The 17,132-nt window shown below is 53.5% G+C and overlaps 1 protein-coding gene across 1 annotated transcript in view; it reads left to right on the top strand.

Moving 5' to 3' along the window:
* CFAP99 (cilia and flagella associated protein 99) overlaps nt 1-17,132 on the top strand; it is a 36,663-nt gene that overhangs the window by 567 nt on the left and 18,964 nt on the right. The window contains 1 exon segment of the mRNA XM_045997396.1: nt 7,141-7,268. Within this exon segment, the coding sequence (XP_045853352.1) occupies nt 7,158-7,268 (111 nt within the window). The 5' untranslated portion in view covers nt 7,141-7,157.

Raw genomic sequence — 17,132 nt, 5'->3', positions numbered from 1 at the left:
TTTGGGGTGCAGGAAATGGAAGGAATGTCTCCCGTGGTAGAGAACTTACTCTCTGAGACTCCTGTTATTTATCAGCGGTCCCAGGGATATGGGCTCTGATGGCTCTGGGTCCCTGAGCTCTTTAGTCTATGAGAGCCAATGAGTCTGGGCACAGGCCGCCTCGGAGATTTCCTTGTGTGCTGGTGGTGGGCCATGTTCATTTTTGAGTGCCTGGTTGATCTTCCCTCCTCCCTCTAGCTACTACTGAATCGCTGCTCCTCTAAGGAGCAAACCCGCTACCCACCCACCCTGGGTTGCCTCTTATCTTCAGTTCTTCTGCATCTTCTTTTTGAAGCCCACTCTTGTGGGCTCCAGGTCTGATTTTTCACTCTGATCAGACTTTTACCCAACTCCTCCTCCAAAGTTCTTCATCAAAGTCATCGTTGACCCCGATATTGCTAAGTCCAGTGATCAGATCCCCATCTCTTCCTGGAACTGTCAGCAGCAGGCAGCCCGGCCGAGTGCTCGCCTCCTGAACACGCCACCTTGCGTGACTGGAACAGATCACACCCCCTGCCTCTCCTCCTGTGGTTGCTCCTTCTCGGTCTTCTTGGCTGGGGTCCCCTCTGTTTCCCAACCTCCTAACACAAGAGCTCCAGGACTCAGTCCTTGGAAGCTCTTCTCTTCACTCCTTCCCTGGGTGATTTTCTGCAGTCACACAGTCTGATAAAAAACCATTTTCACTTGACCTTTCCAAAACTTCTATCTCTAGCCTGAACATCACCCTGGGACTGCAGACCCCGTTACCTATTCTTTGCTGGTGGAAGTCTAACAAGTCCCCCTAAACTCAACATGTCCAAATGGACTCTCCATCTTTCCCCCGTAAGACCCGCTCCTCCCCAGCCAGTGCTTCTAGCATGAGAACTCGTGATAGAAACTTGAGGACCTGTTCTCTATGGTTCTTTCCTTGGCCAACTCCAAGGCTGGGACTGTTGCTGCTGTGCAGAGGCTCCCCCCCATGCTTCCCAGTTTGAAACTGTGCTTGGGAGGAAGGCTGGCTTCAGGGAAGTGAGTATGTCAGTTAAGATTAGGTTCTTAATCTTAAGATTAAGCTAGGGGTGCCTGGGTGACTCAGTTGGTTAAGCATTGACTCTTGGCTTTGGCTTAGGTCATGATCTTATGGGTTACGGAATAGAGCCCCGTGTCCGGCTCCCACTCAGTAGGGAGTCTGCTTCTTTCTCTCTCTGACCCTCTCCTTGCTCATGTTCGCTCTCGCTCTCTCTCGCTCTCCCTAAAATAAAAAAATCTTTTAAAACTTTTTAAGGTGGGGCGCCTGGGTGGCTCAGTGGGTTAAGCCGCTGCCTTCGGCTCAGGTCATGATCTCAGGGTCCTGGGATCGAGTCCCGCATTGGGCTCTCTGCTCAGCAGGGAGCCTGCTTCCCTCTCTCTCTCTCTCTGCCTGCCTCTCTGCCTTGTTGTGATTTCTCTCTGTCAAATAAATAAATAAAATCTTTAAAAAAAAATAAATAAAATAAAACTTTTTAAGGGCACCCGGGCGGCTCAGTAGGTTAAGTGGCTGCCTTTGGCTTGGATCATGATCCCAGAATCCTGGAATCGAGCCCCACATCGGGCTCCCTGCTCTTGGGGAAACTGCTTCCCCCTCTGCCCTTCCCCTGCTCATGTTCTCTGTCTCTCTCTCTCTTAAATAAATAACATCTTTTTAAAAATTTTTAAACATTAGATTCAGCTACATGTAACAAAAACCCCCAAGATCATAGTGGCCCAAATAAGATCATTCATGTTTCCATAAAGGAGGTTAGTGGGGAGGCAATCCTGGAAGGTATAGCAGCTACAGAAAGCCATCAGGGACTTGATTCTTCTCTCTTCCTCCTCTGCCATCTTGAACATGTTTCCTCACAGTCCAGAATGGCTGCCCAAGTTCCTGCCATCACTTCTGAGTCCAGGCAGCAGGATGGGAAAGAGAAAAAGCATGTGTGCCTCTGCCTTTTTAGAAAGAATTTCCCGAAATCTCACACCTTCATGGCATACCCAGCTGCCACAGAGGCGGGAGAATGTCATCTTCCAGCTGGGCACCAATAAACCCAACTAAACCTTGGTGCTGTGTTACTCAGGAGGAAAGGGGGACTGGAGATTAAAAAGCAAACAGCAAAACCTGCCGTGGGGGTCTATACTTGGAGCACAAGCCTTCAGAGCATGACTTGGCAAAAATCCTTCAGAGAATTTTACTCAGGCTCAAAAGCCAGGGAAAGAATATATATGAATTAATGCACATTTGGTATCTATGGAAATGAAGGCTCTCTAGTGGCTGAGATTGTTGAACTGGTTTGTGTCTGATGGAATTTAAACCTCCTGTAGTCTCATTTCTTTCTATAAAGGATTTGCTAAGAAAAGAGAAGTTTTGGTCCAGCCCACCTTTAAAGTTTCCTTAAATATGAGACAGTCAAGTCTTGATTAGTGGAGTTAAATCTTGAGAATTAAATGCCACTTCCCAGGGCGCCTGGGTGGCTCAGTGGGTTAAGCTGCTGCCTTCGGCTCAGGTCATGATCTCAGGGTCCTGGGATCGAGTCCCACATCGGGCTCTCTGCTCAGCAGGGAGCCTGCTTCCCTCTCTCTCTCTCTGCCTGCCTCTCTATCTACTTGTGATCTCTCTCTGTCAAATAAATAAATAAAATCTTTTAAAAAAATAAAAAATAAAATAAATGCCACTTCCCACACCTCTGGTTTTGCCCCCATTAAAACAAAGCCGAGGAGCTAAGAGCATGTATCAGAATCAGATGACTTTACTACCTGTCTCCCACCCAGATCATATGATCATGTGATCATATTGCCTAAGCTCATAGACCAACTTCAGTGAGAACGCAAAACTCCAAGGTCTCTTTTCCTGATGTCCACCTTCTTGGTGCAGTGGCTCCTTGCTGGGGTGAGGGTGCAGATCCCCTGGCCCAAGAGCCCTGGGCCTGACAGTTAGCCAGGGACCCCTCTCTCCTCCCCACAACCCCCCACAGACTCCATTCTGCCACCACCACCTGGCTCATGCCGTCATAGCTTCCAGTTTGTTCTATCCAGGCCTGCTCTGGTTTTGGGGGACAGCTTGGGTGGTTCCCTTGCTCTTCGTGGACTTGTGTCCTCACCAAAGGGCCCCTCAGAGCATGCTTTCTCTGGAATGTTCCAGCTCCAGGACAGGAGGGAGGGCAGGGAAGTCATCCACCCTGGAGCAGCTCCCCTGCATGCAGACCACCCACATCAGCTGCTGGAGAGAAGGAGCCCTTTTCTGACTGTTGTCCAGGCAGAACTGTGTTCAGAGCAGAGGCAGGATGGTAGGGTCAAGGGCCAGACCCCTGTCCAGGGGCAGCGCCCCCAAGTGACAGCCAGGAGAAGGGATAAAAGAAACTGCATACTTAACATTGTTTCTATAAAGACGGACTTTTTACTTGTTGCACTCATTTCCTTGTGAGCTCTGGAATATGTGAATGTTATTTGCCTTTATTATGTTGGCATGGTGCCTCTTTCACCCAGGAATGGCTCCCCCTGAGATGTTCTCGCGAGTCAGGCAGAGAGGCTCAGTCCCCAACTCCACAAAGGGTTTGTTTTCATCCACATCTACTTGCTTAGTAAATCTTGTCATATCTGTTATCCTCCATTTAAATGAAACAATAAAACTGAACTCTCTTGAACTATAGGATCTGTGGGAGCACAGGTTTAAAAAAGCACTAATATAATCTTTGGGGAGATCTACCTCTGGGTGTCAAAGCCATCTTTCTGATTTAAACTATGAGTACTGGTTAGGGTACTGGACCTTCTGGCACCCTTTTGCGCCCCGTCGTTCACCCCACAGATACAGCTGAGGCACTGACTGGGGACCAGCTCCGGTAAGGGCCAGGACTTAGAGGTGGGAAAGCATGGTCCTGCTCCAGCTGCTCACGGGGGCGTCACACAAGTTCGGACGAGTTCAGAGAAGGCACAGAGAAAGGACAAGCTGGGGGAGGAGGAAGCCAGCCTCCACAGGGGCTGTGTTTTCACCCAGTATTGTTGGGATGCCTAGGAGCTCACCAGGGAGAGGACAAAGAGTGTTCAAGTTTCGGGAGATACATGTCAGGAGTGTGGGAGCCAGTGAGAAGCCTGGGTGGACAGAGCTAGGGTAAAGCAGGGGAAGCAGGAAGAGGGCTCAGGGTCTGGGATCCTAGGCTAGGAAGGTTCCCCCAGGAACTGAGAACTTGGAGGGATTTGTTCATGATGGCTGTTAGTGGCAGGAGACTCCCCTGACCTGAAACCACTCCTCCCTAAACCTCCCTCCCCTCAGAGGGTAACACCACCCCTGTCTGATCTACCAGGGACCTTGGGTCCTCCTGCCTTTCCCCCACACTGGGCACAGAACCTACTTAATAAAATAAGGTGTTCCTGGGTCCATCAGCTGCATTAGGCGGAGAAAAACCCAATCTTGCTAGGGCAAAGATTGCAAATGGTGGAAATAAATCTCTTCCAGGACTTTACCAGAGTCAGTGTTTCCTTCATGGCCCCTGAGGCCTGTCACTGCAAGCCATACCCCAGGGAGGGGTCCCTCAGAGCCGGGACCTGGGCAGACCCCTTCCCTAGAGTCCAGGCCCCACACCAAGAAAAGGAACTGGCTACATGCCCCTCAGAGCCACCTTTGGCTCAGAGATTCCTTCGGGTCATGTCCAGAGCTTGCTCCCTTGGTACTGATCACTCGTGTGCTCTTTGGGGCAAGACCAGTTGTAGAAATAGAGCTGTGTCACACCAGAGTTCCCCACAGGTCTTGGCCGTTACCTTCGTCAGTTTGCCCTGGTTTCTGTAGGACCATTGGCTGGTCTCAGTGCATTTCTCTGTTTCAAGAGGACTTTACTAGTCACATACAAGAGAGGGTCCTGCTGGCTTCAGTCCCTGCAAAGCTAGGGCTGGGCCCAGGAGCAGCCCCTGAGGGGACAGCCCCAGGTCAGGCCTGCAGGGCTGGGTGGTACAGGGGCCTAGGGATGCAGCCAGCAGATGGGAGAGGATGCAGACTGGTCCTGACCTTGACCAGGGCAGTGTCGAAGCCTCTTTCCCTGAGCACTCGGTAAAACCCACTCAGAACCGTGCCAGGTGAAGGGCTCCTGTTGGAACCCCGTGTGCTGGGTTCTGATGTCCTTGGCCTGCCACCAGCTGTTACCTTCCTAGAAATTCTCTTGCTTTCTGGTCCCCTGTCTGCCCCTACAGGGAAGGGTGTGGGGCCTTCCCTGTCTGCACATGCCATCCTTCTGTCCAGGTCAGAGATGGATTCCCTCCTGGGGAATCTGAGGCCACTCCAAATTCCTGTCCCTTCCGAGGCCACCTGCTCTCTCCCTCAGTGACAAAAGGCACTTGGGAGCCCCGTCTACCAGGAAACCAACCCATCCTTCCTTTCTGGAACATCTTTTCTCCTGATTCCCCCTCTTCTTTTTCTGGAGTGCCTGTTAATTGGCACTTGGACTTTTTGGAGAGGTTCTCTGGTTTTCTGTGTGGTTTTCTCCTACTTTCTGTATCTTCATCTTTTTTTTTCTTAAGAATTTGTTTATTCAAGGGCACCTGGGTGGCTCAGTGGGTTAAACCTCTGTCTTCGGCTCAGGTCATGATCTTAGGGTCCTGAGATCGAGCCCCACATCGGGCTCTCTGCTCAGCAGGGGACTGCTCTCCCCTCCCCCTCTGCCTGCCTCTCTGCCTACTTATGATCTCTGTCTGTCAAATAAATAAATAAAATCTTTAAAAAGAAAAAAGATTTTTTTATTCATTAGAGAGAGCGAGGGAATGCACAAGTGTGGGGGAAAGGCAGAGGGAAAAGCAGACACCCTGCAGAGCAGGGAGCCCAACATGGGGCTCAATCCCAGGACCCCAGGATAATGACCAGAACCAAAGGCAGAGGCTTAACCGACTGAGCCCTCAAGGGCCCCTGGACTTCATTTTTTTTTTTGCTCTCTGGGAGATTTTCTCAACTTTACCTTCTACCCCTTGTATTTACATCTTAGTTCTGCTGCCATATTTTCATTTGCAAGAACTGGGTTTTCCGCCATGGTTCCTCCTACTCGGATCCCATATGGCTTGTCTTTGGGAGGGAGTGTGCTTGAGTCTGGGCTTGAACTCTGCTCCTCCTCTCGCTGGCTTGCTTCAGTGTTTCGTGTCAGAGGTTCTCTGAGGCGTCCAGTGGTATTTGGTCCTCACTCTCCTTAAAGCGCTGGGAGACTCAGCCAGTGGCCACATCAGCTGAGATAGGCCGTCTCCCTGGGGACCCTAGTGACAGTTTGCTTTTCTGCCCTGTCTTCCCTGGGGGGCCTTGGCTGGGGTCTGCTATCTAGAGCCATCCCAAGTTGTTGGGGGTGAAAGAGAGGTGCTTCCATGGTCCCCAGGGCACTAGCAGCCTGGCTCTGCCAACAGCAGGTGCCTAGGAAGACCAGGAGGGGGGCGGCGGGTGGGGAGGGAGCCCCTGCTGGGCCTGTCTACCCCTCTCCAAGGACAATTTGGGAGTTACCTGTTAGAACTGGTTCCTAGGGGCCCAGCCCCACCCCAAACAGCTTCTCCAAGGTCTCCCAGAGAGGGTCTCTGGGCAAACCGGTCTCCTGGAGGTAGTATGTTTCTGGAATGTTCAGTGCCCATACCAGGTCTGGCTACTTACCAACTGTGCATTCTCTCTAGGTTTTAGGTCCTTCGTCTTTAAAATGGGGGTGTTTACTCTGGTGACCGGAGGACTCTTTTTGCTCCAGTCTTTTGGGATTAGGTTACCCACCCCTCTGGGCAAGGCCTGCTGCCTAGATAGTCACTGAACCCCACCTGAGCTGAGAGATGTTCAGAGCTCCCCCAACTCCCAGGGCTCATCCTTGCCTTTGCACAGTTGTAGGCCTTGGGGCCATGTGGGGTGCCTGGGAGCCTCCAGGGGCTGTGGGTGAGGGCTCCCCAAGGCCAGCCTGGCCCCTGCGAGTAGCAGAGGCCTGCAGGGACGGAGTCCCGGAAGTGGGCTGAGATCACCCAGCTGGAGTCCCTCTTTCCCTCTAACATGCCTCACTGTGAGAGGCCCCAGGCTCCCCAGGGATGGCCATCTGTGGATAAGGGGTCTGTGGCTGCCTTTGCCACCTGCTGAGGCTGTGGAGCGTGTGACCTGGAGTGGTTTGCTTTTAGGGTCCTGCCCTGGGAAGATGGCCTACTATGGAAAATGCATTGAAACTGTCATTGAGCAATTGAACAAATTTCAGCCTGAGAAGGACAGTCCTGAGCAGTTCCTGGAGGCAACGTCCACAGCCCTACAGGTAGGGCCAGAGGGCAGCTTGGGGCTTGCTGGGAGGCGTGCCCATGACACCTGTCACGTAGCTAGTTACTTTCTAGCAAAACGATATCAAATTCCTTCCTCACAGCTGCTTCCCTTCCGACCTGGGGAGAGGCTTTGGGCACAGCTCCTGGGTGTGCTCAGTGTCACTATAGGTCACAATGGTGACCCTTCAGGGGTGGGTCACCATGTGTGACCTCAAGAGGCACTCTTGGCGATCAGAATGTCACCCCAGTCTTGTGAAAAGAAATAAGGCCACCACAACTCAGGACATGCCTGCACAGTACCATCCCAAACCAAAAATAGGGAAGAGTCAGCTTGAATGGGCCACCACTCCGGAGAGTGGAGTCCTTTCTGGGGCAGCTCTCCACAGACAGCGAGTGGGCTGACTGGCCTCCCACAGAGCAGCGAGGCCCAAAGAAGCACCTCCCCCCTCCGCCCCGTGCTCCTTCCTCTTGTGACCCACACCTGGAAGAAACAAGGGACATTCCCCTTGGCAACTCAGCTCTGTCCCCATGCCCCAGGATGGTCCCTGTCCTTTTCTGCCCCAACTGCAGGCCACCCCCATTTCCAACATGTACAGAGACCACTCAGCGGGATCCCAGGATGGGAGCAGTATGGCTCTAGCCCCTCCTGCCCCCTCAGCAGCCCTCAGAGGCCTCGCTGGGATCGAGGTCTCTGGCCTTGTGTCCGCCGGCCATCTGTCAAGGGCAGAGCCCAGGGAGCAGGAGTGGCGTTGCGGGGGACCTGCCTTCAGGACTTTGGGAACATGGGTCCCATTGGAAAATCTGTGGGATAGCCCACCACCCGCCACCCGCCATCACCATCCAGCATCGAGAACAGCTGCACCTACAGCGGCTTGAAGGTGGGCTGGGCTGTGGTGTGAACGCCACAAACTTCTTCCGCGAGTTTGCCTCCGATTGCTTTACCAGGGCCCTTGGGAGCTATTCAGCACCCACTCCCTGGGGGACAGCTGTGACCAGGCCCCGCCTCCACCACCCCCACCTGCTCAGCTGCAGCATTTGCCGGGCCCCAGGCCACAGACGGACTCCCTTTCCCTTGGGGTATGGTGGGGGATTCTCCTCCTTCATGGGCTGCCTCTGGTATGGCAGCCTGAAAACACAGAGGCAGGACGGGGTGGGCGGGTACTGACAGCTGAAGGGTCGGGAGCCCTGGGCGGTACGCACACAAAAAGGCTGGAGGGGTTCCAGCACCCAGAGCCTCTCAGAGGCCTTGGGACTCAGCTGACCCAGGGCCTGTTCCCAGTGTCACTCAGGAGAGGACCAGGCAGGGCTTGGGGAACACTCCTCCCCCAGACCCCTGCACCCCTCTTTCGAGCTCTTGCCCTGAGAGCCTAGATGTGGTAGGGAGGTGGCCAGGCCACAATGCTCTGGCCCCGGGAGGAACTGGCCTCCCTAGTACTTGCTTGCAGCCTGGCCCCTTGGGCTGCTCCAGGGCACGGCTGAGCCTCTGCCTGCCACGGGTCTTTCCCAGCAGCCATGACTGCTGTTAGTCTTCTTTTCTAAAAGGAAGACCTCCCTTGAAGGTCTCACCTTTCACTTCTGAGAAGGCTTCTTGGTGTCCCTGCTGTGTCCGAAGCTCCCCTGCCTGCGCCCCTCCAAAACTTTCCCCCACTCCACAAACAGTAGAGTTACTGTCTTTATTTCTAAATAACAACCATTACAGAAAGTTGGGTTTGTTACAACAAATAGTGTGTGGCATTTTTCCCCACAACAAACAGATTATTATGGGCAAGCCCCACGTAATGCCCCCCACCCCACTCTGTGTGCGTGTCTGTGGGGAGGGAGATCAGCATGGCGTCCGTGCCCCAGAGAGCTGCCTGGGATCTCTGCGATGGGCACCGATGCTCACACCGGGCAGAGAGGCAGCTGGGCCCCCCAGATCCTTTCAAATGTCCACCTTGAGTCCAGGCAGCTGGGACAACACACTCTTGTCTCTAGCTGTCAGAAAATTGGTGCGATCTGCTGCTTTTGTTGGACGAAGACTCAAGACTGCCACCTGACAGAGAATGACCTGGCATGTAAACGGGCCGGCAGTCCAGAGAAGGGCAGGTTTCTTGGTTCAAAAAAGATAAGTTGCAGTCCTAACCACTGGTTACCTGTGAATGTGACCTCACTGAGAAACACTGTCTTTACAGATATCATTAAGAATCTTGAGATAAGGGGCGCCTGGGTGGCTCAGTGGGTTAAAGCCTCTGCCTTCGGCTCAGGTCATGATCTCAGGGTCCTGGGATCGAGCCCCACATCAGGCTCTCTGCTCTGCGGGGAGCCTGCTTCCTCCTCTCTCTCTGCCTGCCTCTCTGCCTAGTTGTGATTTCTGTCAAAAAAAAAAAAAAAAAGAATCTTGAGATAAGATCATCCTTGATTCAGGGTGAGCCCCAAATCCAGTGACTAGCATCCTTGTAAGAAGAAAGAAATCTGGGCACAGACGCAGAGACACAAGGAAGAAGTCCATGTAACCTCAGAGGCAGAGTTTAGTGATACATCTATGAGCTATGGATACTGGGACGGTTGAAACCACCCATAGCAGGGGAGAAACACGGCATGGACTCTCCCTCTGGTCCCCAAGAAGGGACCGACCTCCCAACATCTCACTTTTGGAATTCTGTCATTCCTATTGTTTTCAGCTGCAAAGTGGGTGGCAATTTGTTAAACAGCCCCAGGACATTTGCACAGACAGGGAGACTGCTGAGGGATGCCAATGACAGAGGGGCCAGGTTGGCACACTCAGGGTGGCTGCCGGAATGCTGGGCTCTGGGGACCAGGTGGAGAGGAGCGCACCTGAGGTGGTCAGATGGAGCCTGGCTGGAAGTGTGGGGAAAGGTCCAGGGACTTGTGGACTGGGGGAAGGGTGCACTGACTTCCTCTCTGCAGATTGATCTGTAGATCACACAGGGATCCGTCACCGCTTCAGACGTGTCGTGCTAAGACATGGGGCTGAGCCTCTCCAGGCGCCAGTCTCCAGAGTGGCCTGAGAGCGATATGGAGGAACTGGATGGAGCTGGAGAAGGGAAGCAGGGACAGGTGGGGATGAGGGTGATGTTGCCAGCAACCAGGCATGCTGCCAGCAGGCGTCCTGCACTGGCCAGAAAGCCTGTTCTGTGCTCCCTGGACCTGTGCACCAGGCCCTCAGGGTGGGATGGGAATGAGGAGGGGCTCCTCCCTCTACCCTCTGCCCCGCCCCGTGCTCCCAGCTCTGACTCCTCCACAGTTAATGTCACTTGGGAACAGGCATCATTAGAGCACCACAATGGTGGGTGGACTTGAGAATTTCCTATGGGGGATGGATGCTGGAGGGCGGTACTCTCTGGGTCCTGACTTGGGCTATTCCGTCCCCTCCTGCGCACTCCCAGAACCCCTCATGGCCAGCCAGCACAATGGCTGGGCCACCAGTCTGGACAGGTGGGCATAGGAAACTCCGGAGAGTCAACCTGGACCTGCGGGACACAGTTGGGGGCGTGCTGGGCAGAGCAGACAGTGTGGGGCCTCCGCAGAGCCCATGAGGTCTCAGCAGCCTCCAACAAGGGTCTGGCTTTGAGAGTGAGCGCCTGAGGGGTGGGAGGTTGCGGAGAATGGGGATCTTCCGGGCAGAGGGGTCTGCATGAGCCAGGGACAGAGGAATCCTGACCTGTGGCAGGTGCTATGTGGGCACGGTGGCCCATTGAGGTCTGAGTGCATAGAAGCTTGGACCCCGGGGCCATCATGGCAGCTGGTGGGCAAGGACAGGCAGGCAGGTGAGTCCTGAGCAGGAGAAGAGAAAGGTCAGCACAGGGCTGGCAATAGAGGCACTGGACAGCTGTTCAGTCCGACAGTGCAGGGGTGAGGTGGGGCAGGGAGAGGCCCAGCTGAGCACCCATCCCAGCCCCCCCAGCCAGGGAGAGAGGTGCTGGGGAGGGTAGCAAGGGGCAGGGGAGAGGTCTTATGCAGGAAGGTAGGAGGGAAGGCAGGGGCCAGGGACCAGGGGCCTGAAATCACCAGCCGTGGCCTTGTCTGGGAGGCAGCAGGTGTCAGAGGCCACATCCCAGAACGCCATTCTCGTTCTTCTGGTCGGTAGCTTCACAGGAGGCCTGGGCTCAGGAAATCATTTTTGTTTGAGTTTCAGTGCCTCGTTTATTGACATCAAATATCCAAAATCCAAAATGTCCATAATTGTGTCCATTGGTGGGGGAGGGTTCTCCCTCCCCCACCGGCCCTCCTAGGAGACAAGCAGAGACCAGTATCCTGCAGTTCCTTCCAGAGGCTATGAAGGCCTCTCTCGCAGAGACACTGCATGTATCAAAAACTACATCTACATAGTATCTTTTACATATAAAAACAATATCACTTTTGTATAAAATGTTCGGACAGTTTTAGCTGTTGGTAGCCCCTGGTCACACAGTCCTGCACTTGGCCGTTGGCCCTGAAGCTTCCCCAAGAGCTTGTTCTGTGTCTGGATGCAAGAACGTCCTCCTGCTGGCTATGACCATCACGCAGCCATATCCGGCCGATGGGCTTGGAGGTCATTTCTGGTATTTCAGGGTGAGAAGCACCACGGGGCTGACGGGTGTGCTGGGCCTCTGCAGCTGGGGTCATGTCCGAGAAGAGGCAGCTTCTCCATGAGAGAGAGAGGGCCCTGGTGGGCATTCTAGACACAGCCAGCTGACCGTGTCCTCGGCAGGCAGGGAGTGTCTGTTCCCCTCCAGCCTGGCTTACACACTGCGCTGGCAGCTGGTTTCATCGTTGCCAAATAGGTGGGAAAGGGCGCTTGGGGTAGTTCTAATCAACATTTCTCTTATTTTAGTTTTGAAACAGTACGTGTTTCTGTGTCTATCAAGCTATCTGCTTGAACATGTATCTTTTGGGGAACAGTGTTTGACTATGAGAAAATCCTGGAAAGCAATGGCTTGAAGAAATTAGAGGTATCTTTGCTCACGTAGGAAGCAATCTGCAGACAGGCGGTCTAGGGTGGGCTCAGTGGCTCCCTGGTGCCATTAGGAATGCATTCTCCTTCCTCTCTGCTTGGCGCTCCTTAGAATGTACCTCTATCTTGCAGTCGCAAAACAGCTGCCCTGCCTCCAGCATTGCATCTATATCCCAGGTAAGAGGGGAAAGGTAAACAGCACAAGGCAGGTGCCAGGTGAATCTGCCTAACTTTCTAAGAGCCTTCTTAGAGGCTACACCCAGCAATCTGCCATTAAATCTCATTGATTAAAGCCCTTTTTTACATGGCTCCATCAGCAGGGGGCTGGAAAAAATTTTGGCCGAGCTCACCATGCACAATGAGATAGCATTCTTCTATTGGACAGCAGAAAGGGAGGAGGGGTTGTGCCAACATCTGGCAGCCCCAACGTTCTCTCTCTGCTCTTCTCCCTGACTTCAGTCTTGGCATCACTGATGACCAGTGCTCCTAGGTATTCTGCCACATGCTGAAATCCGCACCCAGGCCCCTTTCCTGCCCTGGACCCTGGTCTCGCCCTGCCCTAACTCTGTGGTGCCGGCAGGCAAGCTGGTCTGGGAACTCCTGCAGAAAGCAGCTGGTGATGGTGGAACATGAGCCGGCTTGCAGGCCTCTGGGTCCTCTGCCCCCCAGGCCTGGTCCCTTCCCAGGACTGTCCATGAAACTCTTATCCAAGGGCTTGCTGACCTCCCTGGGGGCCAGCCGGGGGCCATGGACTTGGACCAAGGCCTAAAATGGTATCACAACACTGTGTCTCCTGGATGGCCACCACCCTCTAGGTTCTGTGACCAAGGCTAGCTTGGGGTTAAGGCTAAGCTCTGGTACTGGGGCCCTCCCTGCAACTCAGCCTGGCCCTACCTCCTTTCAGGAAAAGCCCGGTCAGCCCAGCCAACCAAGCCCCAGCAACCCTCTGCCAGCCCAGCCAGAAGGACCTGGTCTCGAGCTCAGCCGCCTCTGACCCATGTTACCCCACCAGGCCTCAGTCTCCCCTCTGTGACCAGCTGGGTTCCCTGGGGGCAAGGACCTGGCCCTGGACCCAGCCTAGCCCATGGGCCAGGGTGTCATTTACTGCTTGGCTTTGCATCTTCCAGGACCCCTGGGCCCCGTGCAGCCCTGCCTGACCTCCTTGCCTGGGGACTGATGGCATGAGGGCTTCCAGGCACAGGCTCGAGGCTCTGACCTTATTAAAAATGCAGACTCCCGCTTCCCAAATGCAGATGTAATGAATGAGAAGCAGAGTCACTGTTGTCTGAGCCTCAGAAGCAGGCGTCCTGCAGAGTCATCAGCCTCACTCCAGCCCCGCTGACTCACTGCTCTCCTGCCTGCCTGCGGGGCTGCCCCGGGCTTCCTCGGGCTTTCTCGGGCAATGAATGCCCAGTGTGGGCACAGCCCAGGGGTCAGGGGACCATGCAAGGAAACTGACGCAGAAGCCTGACTGGATGGAGACTCGGCTCTGCACCAGCCCGTGCTCAGCGAGGTCTCTGGGTCCCTACCATGGCCCACAAAGACAGGACGTTGTGTTCCCGCTCTCAGGAGCACCGGGGTGACATTCTCACAGGGACAGGCGATCAACTGCCAGTATACGCAGGGGCAAGGGGGCTTGCTGACATCTTACTGTGGTGGGGTCTGGGACACCTTCCAGGTCAGGTAGTACCTGAGCACTCCTGCTGGGAGTGAAGGAGCAAGTGTGCAAGGAGGAGCATTGCAGGCAGAGGGAACAGCCAGTGCGAAGGCCCTGAGGGGACATGCTACATGCTGGAGAAGCAGAGGGAGGTCAGTGTGGCTAGAGTGGGGCCAGGGTTGGGTATGGACTCAGAGGAAGCCTCACTGGCTACGATAAGGACTCCTTCTGGAAGGTTCTAAAGAGGGACAGACACGATGTCACTTCCATTTTAAAAGAATTGCTTGGTGGCCAGATTGGAAATAGAGGACAAGCAAGAGGAGAAGCCAGAAAGCAGCTTGGCTCCCTTAGCCGCCCTTGAGGCACTGGGTGGGAGCAGAGGGAGCCATCGGGGGTTTCTTCTGAACAGCTGAGAGTGTTTGGTTGGGAAGGCTGGGAAGGGGCAGATTTGGGCAAAGCCCAGGAAACCATCCTCCTGCATGGTCACAGACAAGTGAGGGGAGGACCAGGAGCAGACAGAGCTTTTTGGAGTCCAGGGAGGGCTGGCTGGGTGAAGGGCCTCAGGGGCTGCGTGCAGACAGTGAAGAAACTGGGCAGGAGGGATGGGCCCTGAGACAAGGAGCCTGCAACGGAGCCCATGAGCCAGGCTGCCAACAGGAACTATGAGTGTGAGAATGTTGCTGCCAGGGGCCTGTCCAGGCACTGAGAGGGGCCAGGGATTTAGTGTGGTGGTGCTCAAGCTCAGAGCTCCAGTCTGGAGCAGCCTGGGGCTTCGTCACCTCCAATGGGGCAGGAAGAGACATGTTGTCTCCCTTGCCATGCTGTCCCTCCTGTAAGGGCACCAAACTTGGGCGCAGAGCCCCCTGAAGAACATGGTCCCTGGGCTTCCAGCCCCCGTGGTACCAGTGGGAATGACACTGTCTGCCAAAACAACAACCAGATGTCCCACCCACACCTGTGGGGACACAGACTCTCCAAGGTTCTGTGGCTTGTCCAGGAGCCCTCAGGCTGTCTCATTTCTGTTTTCTTAGAATGAAAACAGGAAGAAACCTTGAAGGAAAATACAGATTTGACCCTCCCCCCACCCAAGAAAAGAGAAACCTCTGTGTGCTCTGTGTGCCAAAAAATACTTTATATAAAGTTAAAGGACTGGGGCGCCTGGGTGGCTCAGTGGGTTAAAGCCTCTGCCTTCGGCTCAGGTCATGATCTCAGGGTCCTGGGATCGAGCCCCGCATCAGGCTCTCTGCTGAGCAGGGAGCCTGCTTCCTCCTCTCTCTCTGCCTGCCTCTCTGCCTACTTGTGATCTCTGTCTGTCAAATAAATAAATAAAATCTTTAAAAAAAAATAAAAAAATAAAGTTAAAGGACAAATTACAAACTCGGAAAAATAACTATCATAATAACGTGCACATTTTTTGCCTCACTATATAAAGAACTCATGGGGTGCCTGGGTGGCTCAGTTGTTAAGCGTCTGCCTGCCTTTGGCTCAGGTCATGATCCCAGGCTCCTGAGATTGAGTCCTGCATCAGGCTCCCTGTTCAACAAAGAACCTGCTTCTCCCTCTGCCCCTCCCCCTGCTTGTCCTCCCTCTCCCTCCCTCTCTCTCAAATAAAATCCTTTAAAAAAATAAAGAGCTCATAAAAATGATTAAGAAAAATATTGTCCCAATAAAAACTTAGCCAAGAATGTAAATTGGTAGTTTACAGAACTACAAATAAATGTCCGGTAAACAGGAAAATTTCACTGACAAGAAAAACATTCAAATTAAAACAACGAGATACCAAAATGTATCTAATAGATTGGCCCCCCAAAAAAACTTTCTTTTTTATTTTATTTATTTATCAGTTAGAGATCACAAGTAGGCAGAGAGGCAGGCAGAGAGAGAGGGGGGGAAGCAGGCTCCCTGCTGAGCAGAGAGCCTGATGCAGGGCTTGATCCCAGGACCCTGGGATCATGACCTGAGCGGAAGGTAGAGGTTTTAACCTACTAAGCCACCCAGGTACCCTGCAGGTGAGTTTGTTTTGATGTGCTTTGCACCTGTCCGGGGCTGGTCTGAACTTTGACTTCATCCTGCAGGACTGGTCTTGGGGCAGCATTCTCAGTTCTGCGGGGCATCAGGGCATGACAGCCTTGCTACCCCCACCCCACGGGAGACAGCGACTCCCACCACTGACATGTAGGCTCCTACCCTTTCCCCTTGCCCTGCACTTCTTTCATATATGGCCAGATACCTTTAGGCATCCCAAGCAGTATAGTGCTCACAAAATCTTCACATTACAATTGACATGGCAGGTTTAATACAACATGTATGAACTAGTCTAAACACAGCACAGGACGATACTGGATTTTTTTTTCTTCTAAAGTGGAAAAGCTTGGACATACGTTGAAGGATGATACAGGATTATTTTTCTTCCTTCTGAAGTGGAAAAGCTGAACATACGTGCCAGCACCGACGGAAAACATTTTATCTTTCCATGTAAACTGTGCGAGGCTGACATCCCAGCAGGCTCAGCTAGGGCACGGGAGAGCCGGGTGACAGAGGCCAGCCGGACACAGGCAGAAAGCACCAACGTTCCAAACTGAGAAGAACAAAGCACATGATGGGGGGAAAACGCTTGAAAAAGTTTCCTTCTCAAATGCCTTGAACTTTTCTTGTGTGTGGGTACCTCCTGCATTTTGGATGGTTCCCTTCCATGTCCTGAAATGTGATTGCTGGGCTGAAGGACACGGGGCGGGGGGGTGGTATAAGGTGCCCAAAACGTGTTCCCAGACTGCTTGCAGGAAAGACTCCTCAGCACCTGCTCCCCTCCCCCATGCCAGGCCTCTGTGCGGCCATGGGGGCAGTCCTGGACGTCTTTTTCATTCTTATTTTCAAAAGCTCAATTCCTTTTTTTTTTTTTTTTAAGATTTTATTTATTTATTTGACAGACAGAGATCACAAGTAGGCAGAGAGGCAGGCAGAGAGAGAGGAAGGGAATCAGGCTCCTCGATCCCAGGACCCTGAGATCATGACCCGAGCCGAAGGCAGAGGCTTTAACCCACTGAGCCACCCAGGCGCCCCTCAATTCCTTTTTTGAATAAGCGCATGCAAACACGGTTACCATACCAACCGGGAGATGTTGCAGTCTCCCCAGCTTGACCCCCGCCGGGTACAGTCCCTCCCCTCCACACACACACACACACACACACACACCCCGTTACTGGTCATTCCCGCCTGGTCTGCATACTCAACGAGTTCCCCAGAGGCTGCCTTACCATTTTCTTATTTCTC

The sequence above is a fragment of the Meles meles genome, chromosome 2, assembly GCF_922984935.1.
Source record: "Meles meles chromosome 2, mMelMel3.1 paternal haplotype, whole genome shotgun sequence".
Classification (NCBI taxonomy): domain Eukaryota; kingdom Metazoa; phylum Chordata; class Mammalia; order Carnivora; family Mustelidae; genus Meles; species Meles meles.
This window is presented reverse-complemented; position numbering and strand designations above follow the sequence as displayed.